The sequence below is a fragment of the Adiantum capillus-veneris genome, chromosome 18, assembly GCF_014529385.1.
Source record: "Adiantum capillus-veneris isolate H3 chromosome 18, ASM1452938v2, whole genome shotgun sequence".
Classification (NCBI taxonomy): Eukaryota; Viridiplantae; Streptophyta; class Polypodiopsida; order Polypodiales; family Pteridaceae; genus Adiantum; species Adiantum capillus-veneris.
In genome coordinates this window covers 88,070,887-88,094,466 of record NC_140948.1, presented here as the reverse complement: position 1 = coordinate 88,094,466, position 23,580 = coordinate 88,070,887, and the positions used below count along the sequence as shown (strand labels likewise).

Sequence of the window (23,580 nt, the reverse complement as noted above, 5' to 3'; positions counted from 1 at the left end):
GAAGAGATACGACACCCGAGAGGTTGTAAAACCCTCCTCCGAAGGCCCCACTCTCGTCGGCGAGAGTGGTCTACTTTGATTGCACAAAGGTGTACAATGCGAATGCAATGGACTGATGCAATTTGGACTATGCCGGTGACGGTGATGGTGATAACTTTAGGGCTGATCTGGATCCGCTTGTATCTGCTGTCCACAAAGGAGCACGGCTGAGAATCGGGCTACTTTGGGGGCTGAATCAGCTGTTGTTCCCTCGTGACTTATGGCTGGAATTTGACTGTTTTTGCCGGGCTGAAATGATGAGGAAAACGCTGGTTTGTCTGGGGTGATGCTGCGTTTTGAAGGGGCTGATGGTGGCTGAATATACTGAGCATCTGCTGCGTGTAAATGACTGAATCGCTGAGCATGCAATGCTGAATTCCTGCAGGCTGGATCGCTGAACACTTGCTGCGTTTTGGTCCTTAAAAACGCTACTGATGCAAGGGCCAGGCTAGCGTTAGTAACTTCTGAGTTGCTGCTAATGGATAGCAAAAATGCCAGGCATGAAGGGTCATGGGGTGGTGATGGCTGGGCTAAAAAACGCCAATGGAAGGGAGCAACTGTGGCGATGGTTGAAAACGCTGGTGGACGGGGAGTGGCCTCGCCAAGGTTGGAGAGGGTCTTGCTGAGAGAGGGTTGGACACCTGTTGCTTGGGGAAGCCTGCTGTGTCTTTGCTCATCTGCCAATTTGTGCTAACTTGGGTTTGCTTATATATTAACTTACCCAATTTGCCCTACTGAGTACCCAACAAAAGTCACTTAATAAATAAGTGAAAAATGTGAAAAATAGGGAAAAATGGGATAAAGTCATCTGAAAAATCCCAAACTGACTCTGATGGAATCTGATGGAAATGCTTATGCTTATGCAGTGTGCAACCAGAGGATATGCATCTACACTGAGTGACTGGGCATGCACGGTCTACGAATAGACTCACAAAAGTGCCAGATCACTTCTAATCTAACTTGACTGGACTTGACGGAAACCTTGCTATGGTGTAGCTTGTCCACGGACACATAGGGTTGGGATGTGTCACGTGACAAGCAGGGCATCACATTGGTGGGCAGGTTCACCTGAGCAGCCAGAGGAGCGCGCGTAGCTGGGGGAGGAGGGAGGCACGCGAGCCTATGGGCAGCACACAGGAGGGCATGAGTAATGAAATGAAATCAAATGTTTATATTAACGTCTTCAAAAGGCCAAAATGAGCTATGAGACCAATCTGTTACAAAATAGTGAATCTGATACCATGTCCGGGTACAAAAAGACTAGACAAAAATACTACTACTACTAGAATCCATCCTCATTTGCACTTTGGATGTCGAGAGAGTATGGCTCGAATCCTTTGCTGTAGTCTCCGTCGATGTTGTGTAGCCTCTCTACTCAATCGTGGCCGTCTGGATCTCCGTAGCTCGAGTGCTTGGTCGATGAGAGTGCCGGTAGTGGTTGAATGAGTGTGGGCCGAGCTCTGCAATGATGGTTGCTCCTCTGGCTGTCCCATATCTAGTGAAAAGAAATCTATAATCTGTCTCTGGGACTGTCTCTCTCTAGCTCTCCCCAGTAAAGTGTCTATATCTGTGTAACTCAAGTAGATATAGCCCAAGACATCTTTGATTCTTATAACTCATGACCCTAGAGAAAGGACCGAAACCCTCTCTGAATAAGCAGTGGAAACGGCTCCGAATCTCTTAGTACACTGTGCAATGACATATGTAATGTAGCTTTGTTGTAACTTGTAAGGATTCTAGTTGCTAATCCTTCATTAATTACTTAAACTCATGATTAAGACTTAAGAAACTTGAACTTGACTCAGAAACAAGACTTAGAAGACTCTGTGTTGATTGATTCAATGTGTGATACAACGGCTCCTTATATAGGAGACGAAGAGACAAATGAAAACACGTCTCACAGTGAAGAGACGCGACTTAAGACGTAAAGACACATCCTTTCGTTGAAGAGCTGCAACCATTGGGCGAAGGGGTGCGACCAATCGTCGAAGGAGTGTGGCTTTTGGCGAAGAGGCACGTCTCTTGAGTGAAGGGTCGTGACCATCCAAGCGTAGGGGTTCTCCTTGGCATGGCACTTTGCGTATCTGCAACAAGGAGTGTATGTAATACTGCAACATTGTCACAATTGTGACATTCCCTCTCAATTAAAATGAGAGCCCGTGTCAAAGAAATGACTTCTGATGTTGATAGAACTTTGGAAAAGCATTGAATCTTCGAAAATCTTGAATCTTTGAGTTATCGGAAACCTTTGTCTTCAACCTTTGCTTCTTGCAAACCTTTTTTGACTACTAAATCCCATGTCATTGCAGTATTCAAAGACTTTTTAGAGGAATCTTGCATAATCAGGTTGACTGCAACAAGAGGTTGATCTTTAAAATTCTTCATGCGATGTAAGATTTTTGGTTCAAAATCTTCCAATAACTGTGAAATATTTGGCGAAGAGGAAATCTTCTCAAGACATTCTTCCGATGGGATAACTTCAACTTTAGTAATCACTGGAGAGAATTTTGGCTTGAGACTGTAATCATCTTCCAATAATGAATCTCAAAATTCTTCAAAATCATCTTTAGAAACTGTCATTTCATGACTTGCAATTGGCATATTATCATCCAACAAAGAATCAAAGAAAGCATGGTCGTCTTTAGACTCGGAATCCGCAACTATGTCCTTATCTTTGTTTGGTAACGAAGTATCACTCGGAAAAACTTCTTGCTTGAAATTATCTTTGTCTTCAATAATTGATTCAGGAGAAGTTAATGAATTCAAAAATTCATCAATTAGAATTTTTGCATCTGCATCGGAGATCATATTTGCTTCATAATCTTGTGTATCATGACTAGTACACGTGAGGCTTGAATCAATTGTTCCGCATGATAAAGCCCGTGTAAAACCAGTTCACGTCCATCTTTGAACAAATTGATAGTATGTCCTCAAAAGCTAATTGCTGGATCATACTCGAATAACCAACACTGACCAAGAATCATGTCGTAATAAGATAAAGGCAAGACTTCGAAATCCAATTGATCTGCATAAGTTTGAATCTCGAACTGCAACTGTCGAATTGTCTGATCACAAATCAAAATTGATCCATCTGCTAATTCCACATCATATAAGTGAAATGTCTTCTGAGTTGGTAAGCAAAGCTGTTGAACTATTTGAGTGCTGACGAAATTATTAGAGCATCCGTTGTCCACCAAAATGTTGATGGAATGACCATTGAGAGTTCCAAGAAGACTCAATACTTGCTTTGAGAGAGGCTCCAAAACTGAAGAATTGCATTGAGCATGTTTCATAAGAATAGCCATATCCTCTGAGACACGAATCGTATTGACCATTGATTTTTCTTTATCCTTAGCAGAATCTGGTTGTTCAACATTCGATGATGTTTCCACGTTGGAATTTCTTTTCCAATTAGATGGATTTGGTTTCTTTGGACAATGATACCATCTATGATCACCGCCGCAAATTGTACAATCCTTCATAAACTCATGATTAAGACTTAAGAAACTTGAACTTGACTTAGAAACAAGACTTAGAAGACTCTATGTTGATTGATTCAATGTGTGATACAAGGGCTCCTTATATAGGAGACGAAGAGACACAAATGAAAAGACATGTCTCATGGTGAAGAGAAGCGACTTTAGATGTAAAGACACATCCTTTCGGCGAAGAGTTGCAACCATTGGGCGAAGAGTCTTGCTGACTATTGGAATGCCGATCTTGAGAAAAATCACGTTCTTTACCATGATCAAGTGGAGCATGTAAAGAAGATCTGCTTTGAAATTGTTGATCTTGAGAGTAGAACCTTGAAGTTAAATAAGGTTGCGTTGCTTGCTGTCTGAACTGAGATTGATGTTGCTGACTTTGGCTATAGCTGTCTCTGCGATTGCGTTGTGAAAAGCGAGCGCCATTTGAAGATCTATTACCAGGGAGAAATTCCGTGTAGGGCGTCGATTTATCGCCAAGATGCTCCACATAGGTAATTGTAGCATCCAAGGTGGTAGGGTTGTATTTGTGCACATCGTCCTTCAGGTTGGGTTCGAGTCTGTCAATAAAGCTGTGAAGTTTATCAGAGGAACTAAGGGTCTCTATCTCCAGAGTTAATCTTTGGAACTCTGTGATGTACACGGCTAAGGAACCTGTCTGGCTTAGGCGGCGAAGAGAGGACCGGGCATGAAAATCCTCATTGGTAGGTTCGAACGCCTTGCGAATAACACGCAGGAATTTATTCCAAGAAGGTGTGTGTTTACCATCAGCAACCCGTCGAATCGTCGCCACCAAAGAAATGCTATATCCTTGAGCAGAGAACTAGCAAGTGCAACTTTTTTACTCTCGACCAAGTCCGTGTTGGACAAGTAGACCTCCATTTTGAAAAGCCAATGGTCTAGCACGCGCTTGTCGCGGCGACCAATGTATGGTTCCGGCAATTTAACATCAAGCTTCTTCTTCTGTGCAACATTAACAATTTTGTAGGTACTCGAAGTTCGCGATTGTCTACCTCCTTAGTTGGATCTGGTTCGTTTGGTTCATCCATTGAAGCTTCGGAAGAAGGTGGTGGAGAAGCAGCATTAGTTGTCCGAGAAGTCGTAGGACGACTCCGAGAAGTATTTTGCATCTGCATCTCATCCAAGCGAGTGTGTAGTGATGCGAGGCTTGTGGAAAGTGTGGCCATCTGCTCCTTGATAAAAGTAAGGGCATCGTCGGATTGACCATCTCTGTCCTGAGAATTTGCCATGGTTATGCCTCAAAGGGAGTAACGAACATGTGCAAGTTCTGGGAACAAGTTCTGGGACGGGTACTCCGGGAGCGGAGACTATGTTCGAAAACAGGTTCGGGCTCTGGAGTTCGGGAATCTAAAATTATGATGACTTCAGATTCGGGAGTATAGGGATTATTTATCGCTCCGGATGTGGTAGGATTTTTTTTTTCTTCAGGAGAACACTGTTGGATATCTCCTCTATATATGAAAGGTAAGGGATTTGCACCTCAAAGAATTCGTTGGCCATGAAGGAGAAATGTCCTACGCGCAAAGTGTGCACACGGAACCGGCGCTAGAGGGAAAGGCAAGAGGGTTGCGCGTAAACTGAGAACGCTGGTTGGTCATCATTTTGTTTTAGACTTTATGTAAGTTGAATGTGGTCATTTAATTTAAAAGGTGTGTTCACATGGTTTTAAAAAATTTGGGGCTGATTGGGGGAAGGCCGGCCAACCAATTTGAGGATTTTAATAATTACCAGCCAAAATCGTAAGTGGCCTGGGCTGCCATCGCAAAAATACTCTGTAGCGTAAGTTTTCAGCCAGTGTAGAATATTTGACAAAGGGGCAGCCAGCCAGCGCGCGAAGAATTACTCCCACCCAGTGTTTCAGAAATTCAGCCCAGCGATTTGGTAATTTTAGCAACCATTGAAGACGTTTTCAGCAGCCAGCGCTGGGAAAGGGTGCCTTCCTTGGTGCCCTCTCACGAAGAGGTGCCCTTTGGATATGCAGTGGCCAACAAAGGGAATTCAGCCCCTTGCCGAGTGAAGGGGCACACAGGCGAAGAGACACACCCGTATGCGAAAGGGTGCCAGCAGGGTGAAGAGGTGCCATCCTTTCACATGAGGTGCGAGCGCAATCCCTCAGGGACACCACCGGATGAAGAGTCCGGGTACGTGGCACTCCCGCACACCCACATTTGCATCTCTGTCCGTTGTTCTATATGTATGTAATTGGAACATAATAAATTTAAGCTACCTCATGCTCATAGTTGTGTGTATACCACCTTTCTTCTGCTTCCATGCAACTCCGGGAAGGGGGGGAGAGAGTAGCAACGGGGGTGAGAGGCTCACAACCTTCGGGTCCCGGGGAAAAATATTGCTTTGATACCACTGTAAGGATTCTAGTTGCTAATCCTTCATTAATTACTTAAACTCATGATTAAGACATAGGAAACTTGAACTTGACTTAGAAACAAAACTTAGAAGACTCTGTGTTGATTGATTCAGTGTGTGATACAAGGACTCCTTATATAGGAGACCAAGAGACACAAATGAAAAGACACGTCTCATGGTGAAGAGACGCGACTTCAGACGTAAAGACACATCCTTTCGGCAAAGAGTTGCAACCATTGGGCGAAGAGTCGCACCTGTAGAGCGAAGGGGTGCGACCAGTCGTTGAAGAAGTGTGGCTTTTGGCGAAGAGGCACATCTCTTGAGCGAAGGGTCGTGACCATCCAAGCGTAAGGGTTCTCCTTGGCATGGCACTTTGCGTATCTGCAACTAGGAGTGTATGTAATACTGCAACATAGTCACAATCGTGACATCTGTCTCTGGTTCTAGCTAGCATAAGCGGCATATCTTGCTCTCTGCTGGTATCCCTCTGAATCTACTAGTCTCAATCTCCAGCTGATGTGAGGATGTGCGTATCTGACCAATGGCACACGGCAAACCATGAGACATGTGTATCCATGTAGCTGGGTCGAATCACAAACCCATCTCTTGTGAGGTGGAGAAAATACTCTCTGTAGAAAGCCATCTTCGTGCCCAACTCCTGTTGCTGCCTTATCCATGTCCTCTTGGTATACAGTTAGATCAGGTCCTGACAAACGAGTCTAGTAATCTCCACCCGTGTAAGAGACATTGAGGGTGTCTGAAGAGAGTACTGGAAAGGGGGCAGCCTGTCCATGGTGAAGCCATGCATCTGAAACCATGATGTCATCTATGCATACCAGCATGAAGTGTCCCCCTGAAGAGCTAACTGTCTAGAAGACTCAAGGGCGAGTCTAGCATATCTTTCTCTAGTAGTATCCCACAATCTGTGCACAAAGGAGACTGATCTGGTAAGGGCCTCAATCTCCATAGGAGGGGCTGCCAGCTCTGCTCGAATGATAGCATGGGTACGGAGGCCTTGGCTTTGATCAGTCGAGAGATCATAGATACCAAGGGCCTCTCCATACGTCTCTAACCATCCTGGCCTACAGAAGGTCCCCATATTTGCACCCCATACAACATAGCTGAGGCTACTAAAGTATCAAAGAGCCATAACTTTGTCTGAGGTTCTTGGAACTCAACCTGTGAACACATCCTCTCCAAGCCTCCCAAGGCCGCATATGCTCTAGTCAGTATAGTCTCTGGTGCTCTCCCCAAAGAAAACCTCGGCCCAGTGAAGACAACCCTAAGGTAAGTGTATGTATCTGTATACTCTACAATCTCTTGACCATATGTGAAAGTCGGTGCTGATCTCCTGATCCACTGTGGTGTGGTGTTAAACACCATAACCTTGGTTTTACCAAGGTTTACAGACAATCCACTATCCTCTGCAAAACTGTGTAATGCATCCAACTGTCGCTGCATACCCTCTGGTGAGTCAGAGATCAACACAATATCATCAGCTGATAACAACCATGGGATCAACGTCCCTGTCAGCTGGGCACCTCTATCACCCTCTCTGTCAATGTAATCAGACACCTCATCAACATACATACCAATAGAGTAGGAGACAATGGGCAACCCTCTTTCACCCCAATGGTGGAGTGAACTAAATCAGATATCCCCTTCAGGGTGCGTACATGTCCCATCATTGATCTGTATAGAGCCATAATCTCCCAAATCAATACTATGGTCACCCCCATCTCCTGCAGTTTGCGCATCAATCGAGCTCTCAGTACCATGTCGAATGCTTTGCGGAAATCCACAAAGTTACAATAAATCCGTCTCCCATGTGACCTGCCCTCCTCAATGATGGCTCTGAGTGTCAAAATATAATCAAGAGTGGAGAAACCTCTCCTAAAACCGGCCTGGCCCTTTGTCGGCACACCCTTACCCTCCGGCAACCTTAATAGTGCGGTAATTCCCAGGCTCTGTAGGATCACTTGCCTTGAAGATAGGCACAATAGCAGACAACCTCCAAGTCTCAGTTAACCCCTCACACATGGCACGATTGAACAACACTGCAAGAACCTCCACCAGCATATCTGTAGCATGTAGAAAGTGCTCTGCTACTAGACCAACATGATCATATGCCCTGCTGGTCCTCCTGTCAATGGCTCTCTTTACCATCTCAGTGGTAATTTGTAAAGAAGGTGCTAGTAGGTGGGCATGGATCTGTAGGATCTGGAAGGGGGTCCTGTCCAAGAACTGTATATAACGATGTCGCATACTGGCCCCACACATCAGGAGAAGTAATGACTGGGGGAGGGGAGTGCCCATGAAAGAATCGGCATGCCTCTCCTGAGTCTCTACTCAAGAACAACTGATACAAGTCTCGCTCCATCTGGGCCAAGTAAGCTCGTTTCTTCTGTCGCACAAGGCATCGAGAAGCAATCCAAGACTGTCTCTATGTGATGACTCCTAAAAGAAGATCTCTCTGGAGTTGGGCTCTCATCTCTCTGCACTCCTCATCATACCAACTATTCTAGGGCATGCTCCCAAAATGTCGACTCCGACCCAGCTGAGTGCCTGGGTATGCCTCTGATGTTGCACCATGCAGTGTCTTAGTCAGTAAAGCGGTGCACTCCTCCACTGAGAGGCCAGGACTAGCTGTGCATAGACGGCTATAGATCTCTGTATAAACGGAGTCAGTCTCTGGTGTAACTGTACAACGGGTATGTGACCTGCCTTCTGATGTTTGGGCTATACTACACTGAAATGAAATGGACAATGTCAAAAGAGCATGATCTACTGCTATGCCCATTGGTTTGGCTCCCACTATGAAATCCTGAATACAAGGAATAAAGCTCGGCTGTGCCATAACATAGTTCACTGTACTGGCCCCGTGTTTGTGTGGAAAGCATGTGAAACCGGCTTCTCCAGGAAATTGTTGTAAGCCATTAAGTATGGCTAACCCATGTGTGGTCGTCACTGTTAGAGTTACACCACCGTTATTTTGCCATTTTGTACGGCTAGTGATTGTCCCGGGGTTGCCACCCATCGCACATCATGTAGATTGCATGGGCGGACACTTTTAGCACGTGTCCGGCCAATCATTTTCTGCGCTTGGTTGGGTGCACACATTTTTAGCCATTTTTGGGCTTTTATGTTTTTTTGCACCAGTTACACATTTTTGCCCTACCTCAACCTAAGATTCTATAAATAGAATGCTTAGGGTCTTGTAGTCTCACAGCTTGTGTATTGAGAGCATCATTTGCAGAGCACTTGTGTTTTCTCTCTCTCTCTCTCTCTCTCTCTCTCTCTCTCTCTCTCTCTCTCTCTCTCTCTCTCTCTCTCTCTCTCTCTCTCTCTCTCTCCCGCGCTTTCGACCGCGTGGCTCACACTCTTTCCACTGCTCACTCTCACATGGTATCAGTCGCCAACAACAGAGAATCTGCATCGATCTCTCCTCTTGAGGCTAGTGCTAGCACTTCTGTCGGTTTCCATTGCGGCGGATCTGAAAAACGCATTTCAGCCCTAGCGCTTTTTGCAAGAACAAAAGCGCTTTTGCATCTATAGCCTTGATCTGCATCCTTCTCCCAAGCGCTTCCCTCCTGCAACCGAATCGCACGAAAATTGGCACCAACATCTGCTGGCGTTTTTGCAAACCCTAGCGTTTTTGCAAACCCTAGCGTTTTTGGAGAGATCTGCGTTTTGCAAATCTTGCTGCGTTTTTTCGTGTTTTGCTGGCATTTTTGGTGATTTGCGGCGTTTTTCACAAAACGCTGATCTTGTGCACCTACGGGAGCAGCCAAGGAACACCCAGGAGTCTTCTACACTGCCTGGAACTTGCAAATCTACACCTTGGACATGTATCTACACCCAATCGGCACCATTTTCGGTACTTATTACTTGCTGTTTTCAGCCCCTCGACAGCTGAAAAGTGCGAGAACCCTCTCCTCTGACACTCTGCGACGCTCCCGCACCGACCAGTGGCGTACAGGCACACTGAAATCTCTATTACAGCAGCGTTTTCAGCACCCTTAGTAGTGTTTTTTTGTGCGGACAGCATGCTGAATTTTTACCTCTTGTGCAGTTGAACCATCCCTTGCTCGCCAAGACACCATCCGGTGGTTGTCCGTGCGGTTATCTTGGACTGCTACAGCCTTCGGAACGGTACCTTCATCGACGACTTGCGATCTTATCGATCTACCTTTGGGACTTATCTCTGAGCTCGCGACATGTCGATCCGAAGTAGAAGGGACAACAACAACAGTCCCAGAAGGGCCACTGCGTCTTCTGCGACTACGGCCACTTCCACGTATGCGACTACGTCGGCATCTGTTGCCAACGCTACATCCAACAATCATGCCCTCACCCAGTTTGCTGAAGAGAAGAAGTTGGATTTACACAATTATTCTGTGTGGAGGACACGAGTTTCGCACAATCATTGCCTACCATCGACTCTGGGAATGGTTGAATGATTTTACCCATTCGGCTACTGAGCCTTCCCTTTCGACCGCCACTCAAGCACAGATCGACAAGTGGGTGGATCGGGACATACGAGTCTTCACCTTTCTTATGATGAACCTCTCGGATTGTATCACGAAGGAAGTTTCCAAAGAGGAGCATGCACATCCATTGTGGAGACGGATTCTTGACCAGTTTGAGGAGACCTCGTTTGCCAAACAGATCACACTTGAACGGGAGTTGTACAACCTCCAGTTCAAGGATTTCAACTCACTTGATGGGTCGACCCGCCGCATGCCGGAACTCTGGGATGACCTTGTCTCTGTCGGAGGCGACATCACCTCGGCACGCATGGCTGGCCTCTTACTATTCAAGCTTCCCCCACGCTTTGATCCCTATTTTCAGAGTTTGCTCACATCTGGATGTACCTCTTTTCCCACTTGGGACGAGAGATTCTCCCTTCCCTTAGACAGATTGAGGGGCACTCCGCATTCCGAGCCGAAGGAGCTTTGATAGCTCAAGGAGGTAACAAGAAAGGTAAAGGTAAGAAGAAGAAGAAGAATAAGGACATCGAATGTTACCATTGCCACAAGAAAGGGCACAGAGAATTAGAATGCAGAAAGAAGAAGCGAGATGAGGCCAACAGGAAGAAATAGACAGCCTCGATTGCAGTAGTAGCCTCTCACGAGACGGCGGGGACCGCTCTTGTCGCGACGACGGACCACGCTCTTGTCGCGACGACGGACCACGCTCTTGCTACATCACAGTCAGGTACTTCGGTTGTTGACAATGGAGCCACCACTTACATGACTCCCCAACAATCATGGTTTAGCTCTCTCAGAGAGACTCACGGGCAGACCGTCACTATGGGTGACAACCATGAGATTCCAGTGTCTGGCACATGCCAGATTACCCTCTTTCGTTCTACCTCAGACCCGAAGTTTAGTTCAGTGAAGGCGCTTTACGTTCCAGACATGACCTTCAACCTCTTCTCTGTGTTGAGTTTGGACTCTCAGGGAGCTGACATACACTTTGGGAGTGGCAGTCACCATTTCTGATTCTACGACAGGTACTATCCTTGCATGCGGTGAGCGCGATGGTTCCCTATACCACCTCACTGCTCTTCTGTCTAGGACCACGGAGTCTTCTTCTCTATGCCATGCACGATTTGGACATTTATGTTATCGGCAGCTTCAACAGGCTGCTAGGACCTCTATGGTGGTGGGTTTACCAGCGATATGCTTCTCATCAGGCGTATGCGAGGCTTGCCAGACGGGCAAGCAACATAGGGTTGCCTTTTTGAAGCAGGCATTCAGTAGAGCTTCGGGACCACTTGCAGTGGTTTACATTGATGTATGTGGCCCGATGAGCACTCATTCATTTTCTGGCTCATAGTTTTTGCTTGTGCTTGTGGATGATTTCAGTAGGTACACTTGGGCTTGGTTCCTAAAACTCAAGTCGGAGGTTTTCCATTTCGTTCAAAATTGGAAGACGATGGTTGAAAAGGAGAATGACTTGCACGTCAAATGGGGTGAGTTCACCTCGAAGGACTTTGCACAGTGGTGCAAGTCAGAGGGCATCCAGCGCTAGCTGACTACTCCTTACACTCCTTCCTAGAACGGAGTTGTTTAGCGGAAGAATCGGACTATCATGGAGATGGATCGTGTGATGCTTGCGCATGCTTCTTTGCCCCGGGTTTACTGGGCAGAGGCATGCAACACGGCGGTTTATATCCAGGACCGTTCTACTACCCATGCTTTGCAAGACATGACTCCTTATCAGGCTTACTACGGACACAAGCCCTTGGTCTCACACTTTCGAGTTTTTGGGTGTCCGGCCTTTGTCCATGTGCCAAAGGAGAAGCGATAGAAGTTAGACTTAACAGCGAAGAAGCTCATCTTTCTGGGCTATTCACGAGAGTCTGATGGATATCGGCTTTACGATCCTGACGCCAAGACCACCACAGCTAGCCGTGATGTGACTTTCATGGAGCTTCTCCCTCAGCACACCTGCAGAGGGGGAAGCATCCAAGCCTATACCTTCTCTACCTCCTCCTCGTCCACCTCCTACACCTGATCGTATCCCTGTTCGTGTTCATGGTCCCTCTACACCGCAGCCAGTTACTTCACCCGATCATCCGATGTCAGATTCCGATTCCGATTCTGATGTGGATGATGGTTCTCCTTTGTGGAGTCACGAAGTTACTAGACCCGCTAGACCCTGGACAACCTCGACGTTCTGCACGCCTCAAGGACATGCAAGTTTATGATGGCACAGAGTTCGTGAACTTTGCACTCATGTCTCAGATTCAGGCTTCACCAGTTGAGCCTTCCTCGGTGGAGGAAGCACTCCAACATGATTGCTGGAAGCGTGCCATGTAGAGAGATGGACGCTATCGAGTGGAATAAAACCTGGACTTTGGTTCCCAGGCCCAACAAGCAGAAGGTGGTTTCTATGAAATGGATTTTCAAGACAAATTTCAAGGCCGATGGTTCCCTCGACAAATACAAGGCGAGACTTGTTGCTCCGGGTTTCACACAGCGACCAGGCGTGGACTTTGACGAGACCTTTGCTCCCACCGCTTGCATGACTATCATACGCAAAGTGTTTGCTCTCGCAGCCAACTTTGGTTGGTCTATCTTCCAAATGGATGTCAAAAGTGCGTTTCTGAATGGAGTTTTGGATAAAGAAGTTTATGTGGAGCAACCTCTTGGATTTCGTATACCAGGCAAGGAGAATTGGGTGTATCAGTTGTGGAAAGCATTGTATGGACTGAAGCAAGCTAGACGACAGTGGTACCTCACACTTGACCAGTTTCTCGTGAAGCTGGGGTTACGACATACCTCATCAGATTCCAACTGTTATGTTGTCTCTGATGGCTCTTTGGTTGCGATCGTGATTGTCTATGTGGACGATTTCATTTTCACAAGCTCTTGGACCAGCAGGGTCAAGTTGATCATGAAAGCTATGGGAGACACGTTTTGAGATGACGGATCTTGGGCTTCTTCACTATTTTCTTGGATTCCAGATTTTTCAGACACCAAACCGGCATCTTCTTTTCTCAGCGGAAGTATGCGAATGCTATCTTGGAGAGATTCCAGATGACAATTTGCAGACCGATTGGCACTCCTCTTGAGCCCGGAGAGAACGTATCGCTTCACGATCCTTCCCCACGGATTGACTTGGAGCAGTACAGGAATGTTGTTGGCTGCCTTGAATGGCTCACTTATTCCCGACTTGACATCTGTTACACAGTTTTTGTCCTCAGTTCCTTCAACACCTGACCTCGTCAGCGACATTGGCAGTGTGCCCAACGTACTTTGCGGTACATCAGTAGCACCTTGGACCATGGTGTGTTCTATGGTGGCTCCAAGGGTTGCACCTTACTTGGTTGGTGTGATTCAGATTGGGCAGGAAATCCAGATACTCGGCACTCTACTACAGGAGTAGTTTTCACACTCGGCTTAGGACCCATTTCATGGAGCAGTAAGCGGCAACCCACCATTGCGCTATCTTCTACAGAGGCGGAGTATAGAGTAGCTTGCTATGCTGCTTGTAAGGCCATATGGCTACGGAGATTACTGGGAGAGTTTTGTTTTCCCTAGACTGCTACTACTTGTCTTTTGTGCGACAATCAAAGTCGCATTGCTATTGCCAAGAACCCTATCTTTCATGCTCGGACAAAGCACATTGAGGTGGAATACCACTATGTTCGGGAGCGGGTTTTGGCTGGAGATCTTCACTTGGAGTATGTTCCTTTAGCGGACAATGCAGCAGATATCTTCACAAAGGTTGTACCTCAGCGGATTTTGGCTTCTCGAGAACCTTTGACTCCTTTGTGTTGTCTCGGCATTCAGTGCTGAGAGGGGGTGTTAGAGTTACACCACCGTTGCTTCGCCATTTGTACGGCTAGTGATTGTCCCGGGTTGGCCACCCATGGCACATCATGTAGATTGCATGGGCGGAACACTTTTAGCACGTGTCCGGCTGGTCATTTTCTGAGCCTTGCTGGGTGCACACATTTTTAGCCATTTTTGGGCTTTTATGTTTTTTGCACCAGTTACACATTTTTGCCCTACCTCAACCTAAGATTCTATAAATAGAATGCTTAGGGTCTTGTAGTCTCACAGATTGTGTATTGAGAGCATCATTTGCAGAGCACTTGTGTTTTGTCTCTCACTCTCTCCCTCCAGTGTTTTTGGCGTGCGTGGCTCACACTCTTTCCGCTGCTCACTCTCACATTGAATACCTCCGTGAGGTATCTCCCATACTCCGTCTGCTCTTTGTCATGTGAGCATCTTTCAAGCCCCAGTCACCCACATCCAGCTCTTTAAGCATCTCATCTGAAGTGTCGTAGAAGACTGTCTGAGAGTTGCCCGTTCGGGCATTGAAGTCCCCTAGGAGGATGATATCACCATCCCTAGAAAACTCCCATATATTATCATCTAGTATAGAGAAAGGCGACTGTCCTTGGGTGCAGCATATACTGATGTATTGGGGGGGAAGTAACATATGGCAATGTATAGAAATCGGCTTGTGTCAGCTCTCAGCCTCACCCACATGTATCTAGCATGATCATCTCTCCGTACAATATGTAGTAGTGGTTGTAAGTCCTCCCTAAATAGCTCTGCTACTCCTTCTGAACCTCTACTCCCATGGTCAGATCTCGCGACTATCCTATGGGTTGTCTCCCATCTGTATACCACCACGTGTGGCATAAGCTGTCCAGAGGCGTGATGAGTCTCTGAGAAGAAAACAATGTCCCTGTCTCTGAAATTGACCTCAAAGGCACCAACGTCCAACCTCATAGATCCATTACAAAGAGAGAAGAAGAAGAAGAAGAGAGTTTTAACGTCGTAGGAAACTATCCCAAGAGACCTTAAAGATCTAGCCGACGAGGAGAGTTGAACTCAAGACCTGTTATTCAAGAGGGAAGTGGCATAACCAATCTACCACACTTGGGTGATAGAAAGGTTATACCATTTTCCTCTTTTTATTAGCGCGCACACACACCCACACACACACCCGAGAAAAAAGAGAGTTTTAAGGTCGTGGGAAACTATCCCAAGAGACCTTAAAGATCTAGCTGACGAGGAGAGTTGAACTCAAGACCTGTTATTCAAGAGGGAAATGGCATAACCAATCTACCACACTTGGGTGATAGAAAGGTGAGAGAGAGAGAGAGAGAGAGAGAGAGAGAGAGAGAGAGTTATATTAACGTCTTCAAAAGGCCAAAATGACCTATGAGACCAATCTGTTATAAAATGGTGAATTTAATACCATGTCTGGACTTTGGGTACAAAAGAACTAGAACAAAGATACTACTACTAGAATCTATCCTCATCGAGAGAGAGAGAGAGAGAGAGAGAGAGAGAGAGAGAGAGAGAGAGAGAGAGAGAGAGAGAGAGAGAGAGAGAGATGTCTTTTATTTGCTCATACAGGTGCATGCTGCTACAAAAGGGGAAGAGCATGATTTCAAAGTTTGGTTGAAGAGTAGGGGTGAGGGTGAGGCTGATTCAATGCTAATGATAGGACAATCCTTGCATGGAAGGTAATTTTTAGAGTAATGTTTGAGCAAATTTTTATTGCTAGATTTCTACATTGGGTGCCAGAGAGCTTTGCTTCTTGATAATCTTTCAGTTTTTTACTCTCTTTGCTTTTATAGCGACACGTCTCCATTTGTCTTTGTTATTTACCGTAGGGTATGTGCCCTTGAGGTGCTTTTGATAGAATAATGATCTCCCACAAAGAAAAGGGAGGCGTTTTGTTAAGAGCTTTGACATGAAATTCTCCTCTTAATTTTGGAGTTTGAGGTCATGTATCTCGGTCGTTATTTGTTGTAACATGCTGCTAAGGAGTCCTATGGATGCACTATGTTTATTTTTAAAGAAAATGAATAATAAAGAAATCTAAATTTTTAAGGATTACGTTTTAATGGGATAAATACCAGGTCAGTTCTTGCAAGCCGCCTGTGCAAGTAGTAACCCAGATTTACTCTATTATTTGGCAAAAGAATTTCAATCTACAGTACAAGGGGACTGCTTAATTATTTTGTGTCTATTTGTACCAGGGGACTTTTTGCATTACGGTCCATATTGGCAGGAGAGTGCGTCTTAAGGATTTCAACAGAAATAGTATGAATAAAACTTGAGAAGGGATTCTGGCAGTTAATTTTTTGGATTGTACCTAAGATCTCTTTCATTTGTAGTCTTCTTTATATCTTGAAATATTAATGATACATGGCCTCTAGGTCATCACACCAGACAAATTACATCATGAATTGAAAGAGTTGCTGCAAGAAAATGTGAGCAGTTGTGCAAGACTTGCCTTGCTCATCTTGTCTGAACAGTTCTCTGGTCAGGTAGTTTTAACGCTCCATTATCTTCTTTAAGGCATTAGTCAAGCTTGTAAACATGGTTTTCATAATTTTATTGTGCCAGAGACTTCACAACGTATAATCTGCTTTTGAGAGCACATTATAGCAGAATAATTTTTCAAAGAGTCCTTGGTTGTATTTCTTTTGTACTCCATGGCATGAATGGGTAGACTTTTCTACAATCCAAGCAACTAATTGTCTTTTCTCTTACAGGCATCAGAATGGGCTCCTTACATGAAATGCCTACCTCAGTTTGGTGCTCTACACAACACGGTTAGTTAAATTTTAGCTTTAGCACCTCAACAATAGATCCAAGTGCGCAAAGGGTGGTTGTAAGATTTTTGTGTTAATTTCAAATGAATGAGCTTGAAATGTTTGGAAAGAAATTTGGCTTAGAAGTTTTGATCTTTTCTCTTTCTCTACTAGGAAAAAGACATAAAAGCTCATTGAACAAACAGCATAAAAATTGGCCCGTAACCATTTACATTACTTCACTGCATGCCTTAAGTTTTACAGTGCATCAAATTTTCTGATATTCCATGGAATCTGCAGGGTTCCGGCCCCAGGTATGTGTATCAAAGGCTGGTTGCATCAGGTGCTGTAGATATGCCTCGTTGGAGGCAGCATTGCTGCTTTTATGGCGCAGGAGGACAACCTATGGAAGAGTCGTATGCCGTAATGTGGTCAGTAGCTCGACTTTTTTGGCCACCAGCTTTTGGTAGCGTAAATCCTGAGGGAGGGGTATGCACGTCTAATGCAGACTCCTGGCAGCATGCCATACGGATACAGGAATTATTTTCCTTGGGCAGCCTCAGTGGTTGCCTTGCAGTTTCATGGCCACATCTTAAGAAATTTCTTACGCTAACATTGCAAATAATCATGGCAGTGCATCATGGGCTGATTTTCAGCAAATATTTCTGATGCATCGCTAGATATTGAGCGTTGGCGCGCAGGCAGTGATTTTAACTAGCTTAAGGACCCTACAGACCGGTTGGATGGGGATCACATCATGATGTATGGTTTAGAGCTTGTTACATGAGAGGGTTGTGATTTATTTTGAAGATTTTTGATGTATAGCATCATGAGGAACTTTTGAGAGATGAGGAATCTCTCCCACATTAATCGCTTCGATATCAGTGACTTGCTAGGCATGATGGGTTTTGCGACTAGCATCCTCGCCAGCTCCTCCTCCTTTGGATCTCCCATTATAGCGAGAAGGGGAGGGCTCCTGTATGAGAACTTGACAAATCGACTTGATAAGATTTGTGGAGCTTGCAAGCTTGGGGACTAGGACGGTACTTCTAGAGCAATAGCAGTAGCATGGCTCTCAGAGCTGATTCATTCATGAGGTATGTCATTCGTCCTTTGTTTAGGCCTAGGAGAGACAAAGGCGTCTTCATCAAGGTATTTCCTCCTTACAACAATGCCTTTAGGAGCATCTCATTGACAATCCTTGGATACTCCCAACTCTGCTAGGCAATAGAGGAGTTGCACGGGATAGAAGAGAAGAGATGTGAGTTCACCTTCCACTCTCAGGTTGCTTAGTGGACTCAGGTGGGTGATACGAGATATAGGTAACATCGATCAATTGCTTCCCAAATGGCTCCATTGGCACGGCAATGAAAAGGTTGCTACCAGACTTCTATTGTAGTGTGCTCTTTGGTGCCACACTGTTTCGAGATCACAGGTTTGGGCTCACTGATAAGAGTGTGTTAAATGATTATATGAGAGCCAGGATGGTGCACTTCTTTTTAAAGGGGACCTGGCTGATGTTCTTTAAGCTCTAGCTCACAGAAGTTCCTGAGGTAAGGATGGCCGCATACCCAAGCTTTGCTTGCAGTTTTGGGACACTTTTGAATCACGGCCTCTTACTTTTCAGCATGTTATAGACAGAGATATGAGGCCTAAGACTTTGACAGAGGATCTCACGTATCTTATCCTCGGGGGGCTGGTGTGGTTGATGAAATTCTCTAACTGTGGTCTATTCCAATCCTGAATCAGTCTGCAAGATACTTGTTGTGAAGGCTTTGAGTTTGAGGCTCTAGCCACTCCTTTTAGTCTTTCTGTTCGGTTAGGCTTTGTCAAAGAACTTCATATCCTTGACATTATCTTGACGTTTTTGGCAATGACAGGCATGTTTACATAGCAGGACTCGGTCATATGGGACCTTGAAAAGGCCGATGACTGTTGACTTTGAGAAGCCATACGACTGCTCGATTGGGGACTTTGCAAGGTGACAAAGCTCAGGATGGGCTTGCCAGAGTCGTGGGTTTGAGATAGGTAGCACTTGATTCTTTTGCGTTGTTTGGCAAGGCTGTCCATTTACCTTGTTTTTCTTGTTCTTTGCTCGAGACTCTGAGCTGTTTTTTGACCGCTCAAGGGCTTGGGCTTTGTGGTTTACAACTATGGGTGGAAGGAGAAGAGCTACGAGTCGTGGAGTTTTGTGGATCATACTATGTTTTTGCACAAATACGAGAATGGTGAAGAGGTAAACTTACACAAAGTCGAGGAGGGTCTCAAGAACTTTTGTGTGGCTACGGGGTTGCTAATAATTCCCAAACGACTTAGGGCTTTATATTAGATGCAGCCTCCTGAAGTGGTGTGTGGGGGAGATCTTTTTGCGGAGTGCCACCTGAAATAGCATTTCATGACTTCGGTGTGGACCTGATCTTTTGTCTGATCAGCAGTTTGCTCCGCTCTTTGTGAGTATTAAGAGGAAGCTCCTCTGCTAGAGCAGTACTTGTTTCTCCGTGTATCAGTGGGTGGTGGTGGTGGTTGTTTTCTTTTTTGGGCAAGAAAAAGATCCTTCTATTAGTTAAGAAAACTGCCCAAAGGGCTACAACCTGCCCCTGCTAGCAGGAACTTTGGCCTGAGCAGACTGTGTGTCTCACCCTGACCACAAAAGTTCTTGATCAACCTCTCCAACTGGCCAATGCAAGAACTCAAGAAAATCTAGCAAAACATGATGTACCACAGTGTAGCCAGAAGCACCTGATTGGCCACTACAGCCCTGCCAGCAAAAGAAAGCCGTGACAAGCTCCAATGGAGCAGTTTCCTCTTGATGGATAGGAGGAGAAGAGCAATCTGCTGCTCTGGTGATTGAAACGAACCTGACAGCCCAAGTATTGAACGGTTTACCTGGAGGGATCCACCTAAAGCCCTCTCCAGGTGACCAATCGGGTGTGAACTACCAGCCTAGAAAGCCACTAGTGAAGCAAATGTCATATGAATCTCATCAAATGGGGAAATAACAACTACCCATCAAGAGACTGCTCACACTTGTGCAAGTTGGCCTCTCGACCCTCCAGAAACAAGCCCGAGTCATCAACAAACGCAACGTTCCAAAGCTCATCTCCCCGAATAGGTAAGTGCAGTCCACGCAAACCAACCTCCTGTGAAGTCAAAAATCTACTCATTGTGAATAGGAAGAGGGCAAGAGGGAATCCTTGTCGTACAGAACGTGTGAGCATGAAGCAGTCCAATCTTCCCCCTGCCAACAACACCTGACTGTGCACATACCTGTGGAGAGCTGGCACTCCTCTAATCCATGCATCTGAAAAGCCCATCCGGTGCATAGTGCCCTAAAGGAAGCCCTAATCAACTGTGTCATAGCCTTTTGAAAGTCAAGAAGGAGCACCACAAGATCCTCCGGAAACGAGCGAGAGCAGTTGCCTCCCAAAAGGCGAAAATGTTGTCAAGGATGTTACGCTCCTTGACAAGGCCTGTCTTTGTCTCATGTATGATGCTCTCAAGTAGCGGTTGAATTGTCAAACTCAGAGCCTTTGCTAGAATTTTGTAGGTTCAATTGAGAATGGTGGTGGGTCGCCATTGCTGAACCTCATCTAGAGAGCCCCCCTCCTTTGAGATAAGATAGATCAAACCCTCACTGATGCTATCTGTCATCTCCCAAGTGTGCAAAATGTGATGATATGCACTACATAGGTCTTGACCAAGAACCTCTCAATACTCCAAAAAAGAACTGGGAATCAAACCATCCTCTTCAGGGCAGCTACCCTGAGGAAGTGCCCTAAGAGCCTCGTGAAGCTCCTTGGGCTGGAGGGGGCTCTCAAGCCTTGGGTGTATCTCCTAAGTGACTAAGCAAGGCATCCGCACCCACACCTGCTGTTATGTCCCGCTTACAGGAGGGGGGATTGAATCTGTGACACCATACGGATGGGTGCCCAGTGTCTGGGCGAACGTAGTGCGAATCTGGCCAATGTGGCCGGTCACTTTTATAAAAGGAGGCCAAGGCCTCATTTGTAGTTATCGACCCCCATTGGCAGAGTGCCAGTGGTTAGCCCGTGAGGCTAGGAGTGCATGTCACAAACTGCTAACGTGTCAAGCTGCTGAAGAACAGAACCAATTTCGGCTGAGGAGCCTAAACCCTAGAAGCAGTAGCAGAAGAAGTTTTACCAACTTGCAAAGTCTTTCCGAGTGGCCTATTTTTAAAGAAGAGTTCCCACCAACTTATGGGACCCATTCCGATGGGGCCCAAGTGACTAGGGATAAATAACGTAGGACTACACACACAAATCTTTGGTGTAAAAAGATGATGATGTGGCAGCTGTATCAATAGCCCGCAATTTACGCCGACTTGTTGACGTGGCAGCCTCTATGGAAACCCGCGTTTCACGTTGACTGTGCTGACGTGGCACATGTACGGATTTTCGTAATTTGTGCTGCCTGCTTTTGGACGCCAGCTTTTGGGCCAGATACTTTTAGAGCTTGATGCTTTTCATGTAACTGCTTTTCATGGGCCAAGGGCCTTGAAATATGTGCAAAGGGCTTAGTCTTTGACACTCTTCCGGGTGAAGGTGCAGAGCTCGAGTACCGGCATTGTACTGAGTTCAAGCAATATAAAGAAATACCGAAAGGGGTGCCAAGGTTGTTGGGCCAGTTCTCCCTTGGGGTGGAGTTCCGCCACATCCTGTCTTGTGTGTCGTGCATCTCTTTCGGTTGAGTTGTTATTTGTTGTGATTAAAGTTGTTCTTTTTCCATTGGCATGTGGTGCCTGTTCTTGTTACAGTCGTGTGCTTTTCCAGAAAGCATATCAGTCCTACCAAAGAGCAAACAGAGCAGGTGGCACTTTCAAAGTTTATGGTAAATTTTATTAAAGAATCTTCGTGTCCCGACCCCGGACTTATTAGTCACTCCCACCCTTACCTTATCGCGCATCGGGCGCGCTCCCCTCTCCATCGCTCTATCTTATAGGGCATAAGCCATAAAGATCACTTGCAAGAGAAGGATCAAAGTTTTTTTTTTTCAAAGCTGCTGTTTTTCTCAGAGGCAATGCCATGCAGTGGTGGATGTTTATAGCTACCAAGCCGCACACTATAAGGACTTGGCAAGCTTTCAAGATTTTTTTTGCCCGAAGTTATATATGCCTTCATACATCTTCCTTCGAAGTGTAGCTTCTGGCAGAGTGGGGTATCTTGAAATGCTTGCCATGGAAACCCTTACAGATCACGACTTGAAATTTCTCGACACGTCTCATTAGGTGTCTCTTCCCGAGCTAATAACCTTGGAGGCCCAGTGTGATTGCTATATTTTGGGGCTACGATCACCGCCACAAGAACATTGCTTGTCGAGGCTTGTTTCGACTATTCAAGAGTTTATGGACCATGCTGCGGTCGGCTGTAACCTTATGGAAGAAATATAACCCTAATTTTTGTGCAGGTTTCAGAATGGAAAGCAAGTCGACTTTCGAGCTCGACTGATGTCGAGAATGCTTTTTCTGTTTGAATTAGCAGTTTTTTTGAATTTGTTTGAGAACTTGTTTGGTGATCCTGTTTGGAATTTGTTTGAAATGGATGATATCTGTTTTAAACCTGTCTTGGTGCCGATTTGAATTGTTTGACTCTGGTTTTAATACTAGTTTCAATGCTTGGTGATTTACTCTTGGGTGGAGTAGTGAGAAATGTTGTTTTGGTATTGTCTGAACCTCGGAACGACGCAGACGAGATGTCTGAGGAGCGTTTCGTTGTATGCTTGAAAATCTCGGAACGAGGCAGACGGGATGTCTGGGTAGCTTTTCGTTGTATGTTGGAAAACCTCCGAACGACGTAGATGGGATGTTTGTGGAGCGTTTGGTTGTATGTTGGAAAACCTCCGAGCGATGTAGGCTACGGTTTGGGGAGCGTTTGGTTGTACCAGTCCTCTAAGCCCGGACCTTTTTAGGTTATTTGCTGGGGGAGTGACGAGGTAGTCGTTGAGTAGCTTCATACCGCGGACTGTGTGTCTCGGGGGAGTGCTCAGCGGGCGTTGTTCGTTGTGTCTTGTAACATGCATATGTAAGCATTTGTGTTGCATTGTGATGTGTCAACCACTGAATATTCCTAATTGGATGAGATTGCCTGGGACAGCTGTTGTAGATCAGCACGGTCTGAGTGTGATGGCTAATTTTACTACGCCAAAATATCAAGAGCTCCTATCTGGAATGAGACTCCTTATTGGATGAGATTTTTTTGGGAAGCCAACGACCCAAGATATCAAGAGCTCCAATTTGGATTGAGAAAATTGATTGTCCCTCGGAATGACCCTCATAAATTTTTGAGCGAACTTGAGTTGTTTTGTAGATATGTTGTAATCTCGGACGATTACTTTCTTTCAAGAAGGGGGGATGTCACAAACTGCTAACGTGTCAAGCCATTGAAGAACAAAACCAACTTGCAGATCCCGACCAAGGAGCCTAAACCCTAGAAGGAGTAGAGAAGAAGTTTTACCAACTTGCTAAGTCTTGCCGAGTGGCCTATTCTTAAAGAAGAGTTCCTACCAACTTATGGAACCCAGTCCGATGGGGCCTAAGTGACTAGGAATAAATAAAGCAGGACTACACACACAAATCTCTGG

At 45.7% G+C, this 23,580-nt stretch overlaps 1 protein-coding gene across 5 annotated transcripts in view; it reads left to right on the top strand.

Annotated features, from left to right (window-relative positions):
• The window catches only part of LOC147435992 (SET domain-containing protein), a 131,116-nt gene that overhangs the window by 24,717 nt on the left and 82,819 nt on the right, over positions 1-23,580 (top strand). For 2 of the 5 annotated variants that reach the window (XM_086488897.1, XM_086488896.1), the window contains exons 2-5: positions 15,797-15,906; positions 16,426-16,489; positions 16,606-16,716; positions 16,945-17,004. In XM_086488897.1, the coding sequence (XP_086345023.1) occupies positions 15,797-15,906; positions 16,426-16,489; positions 16,606-16,716; positions 16,945-17,004 (345 nt within the window). Of the gene's footprint in view, positions 1-15,796; positions 15,907-16,425; positions 16,522-16,605; positions 16,717-16,944; positions 17,005-17,283; positions 17,415-23,580 lie in introns of those variants that run through there. The other 3 variants (XM_086488899.1, XM_086488900.1, XM_086488898.1) reach the window with 3 other exon arrangements.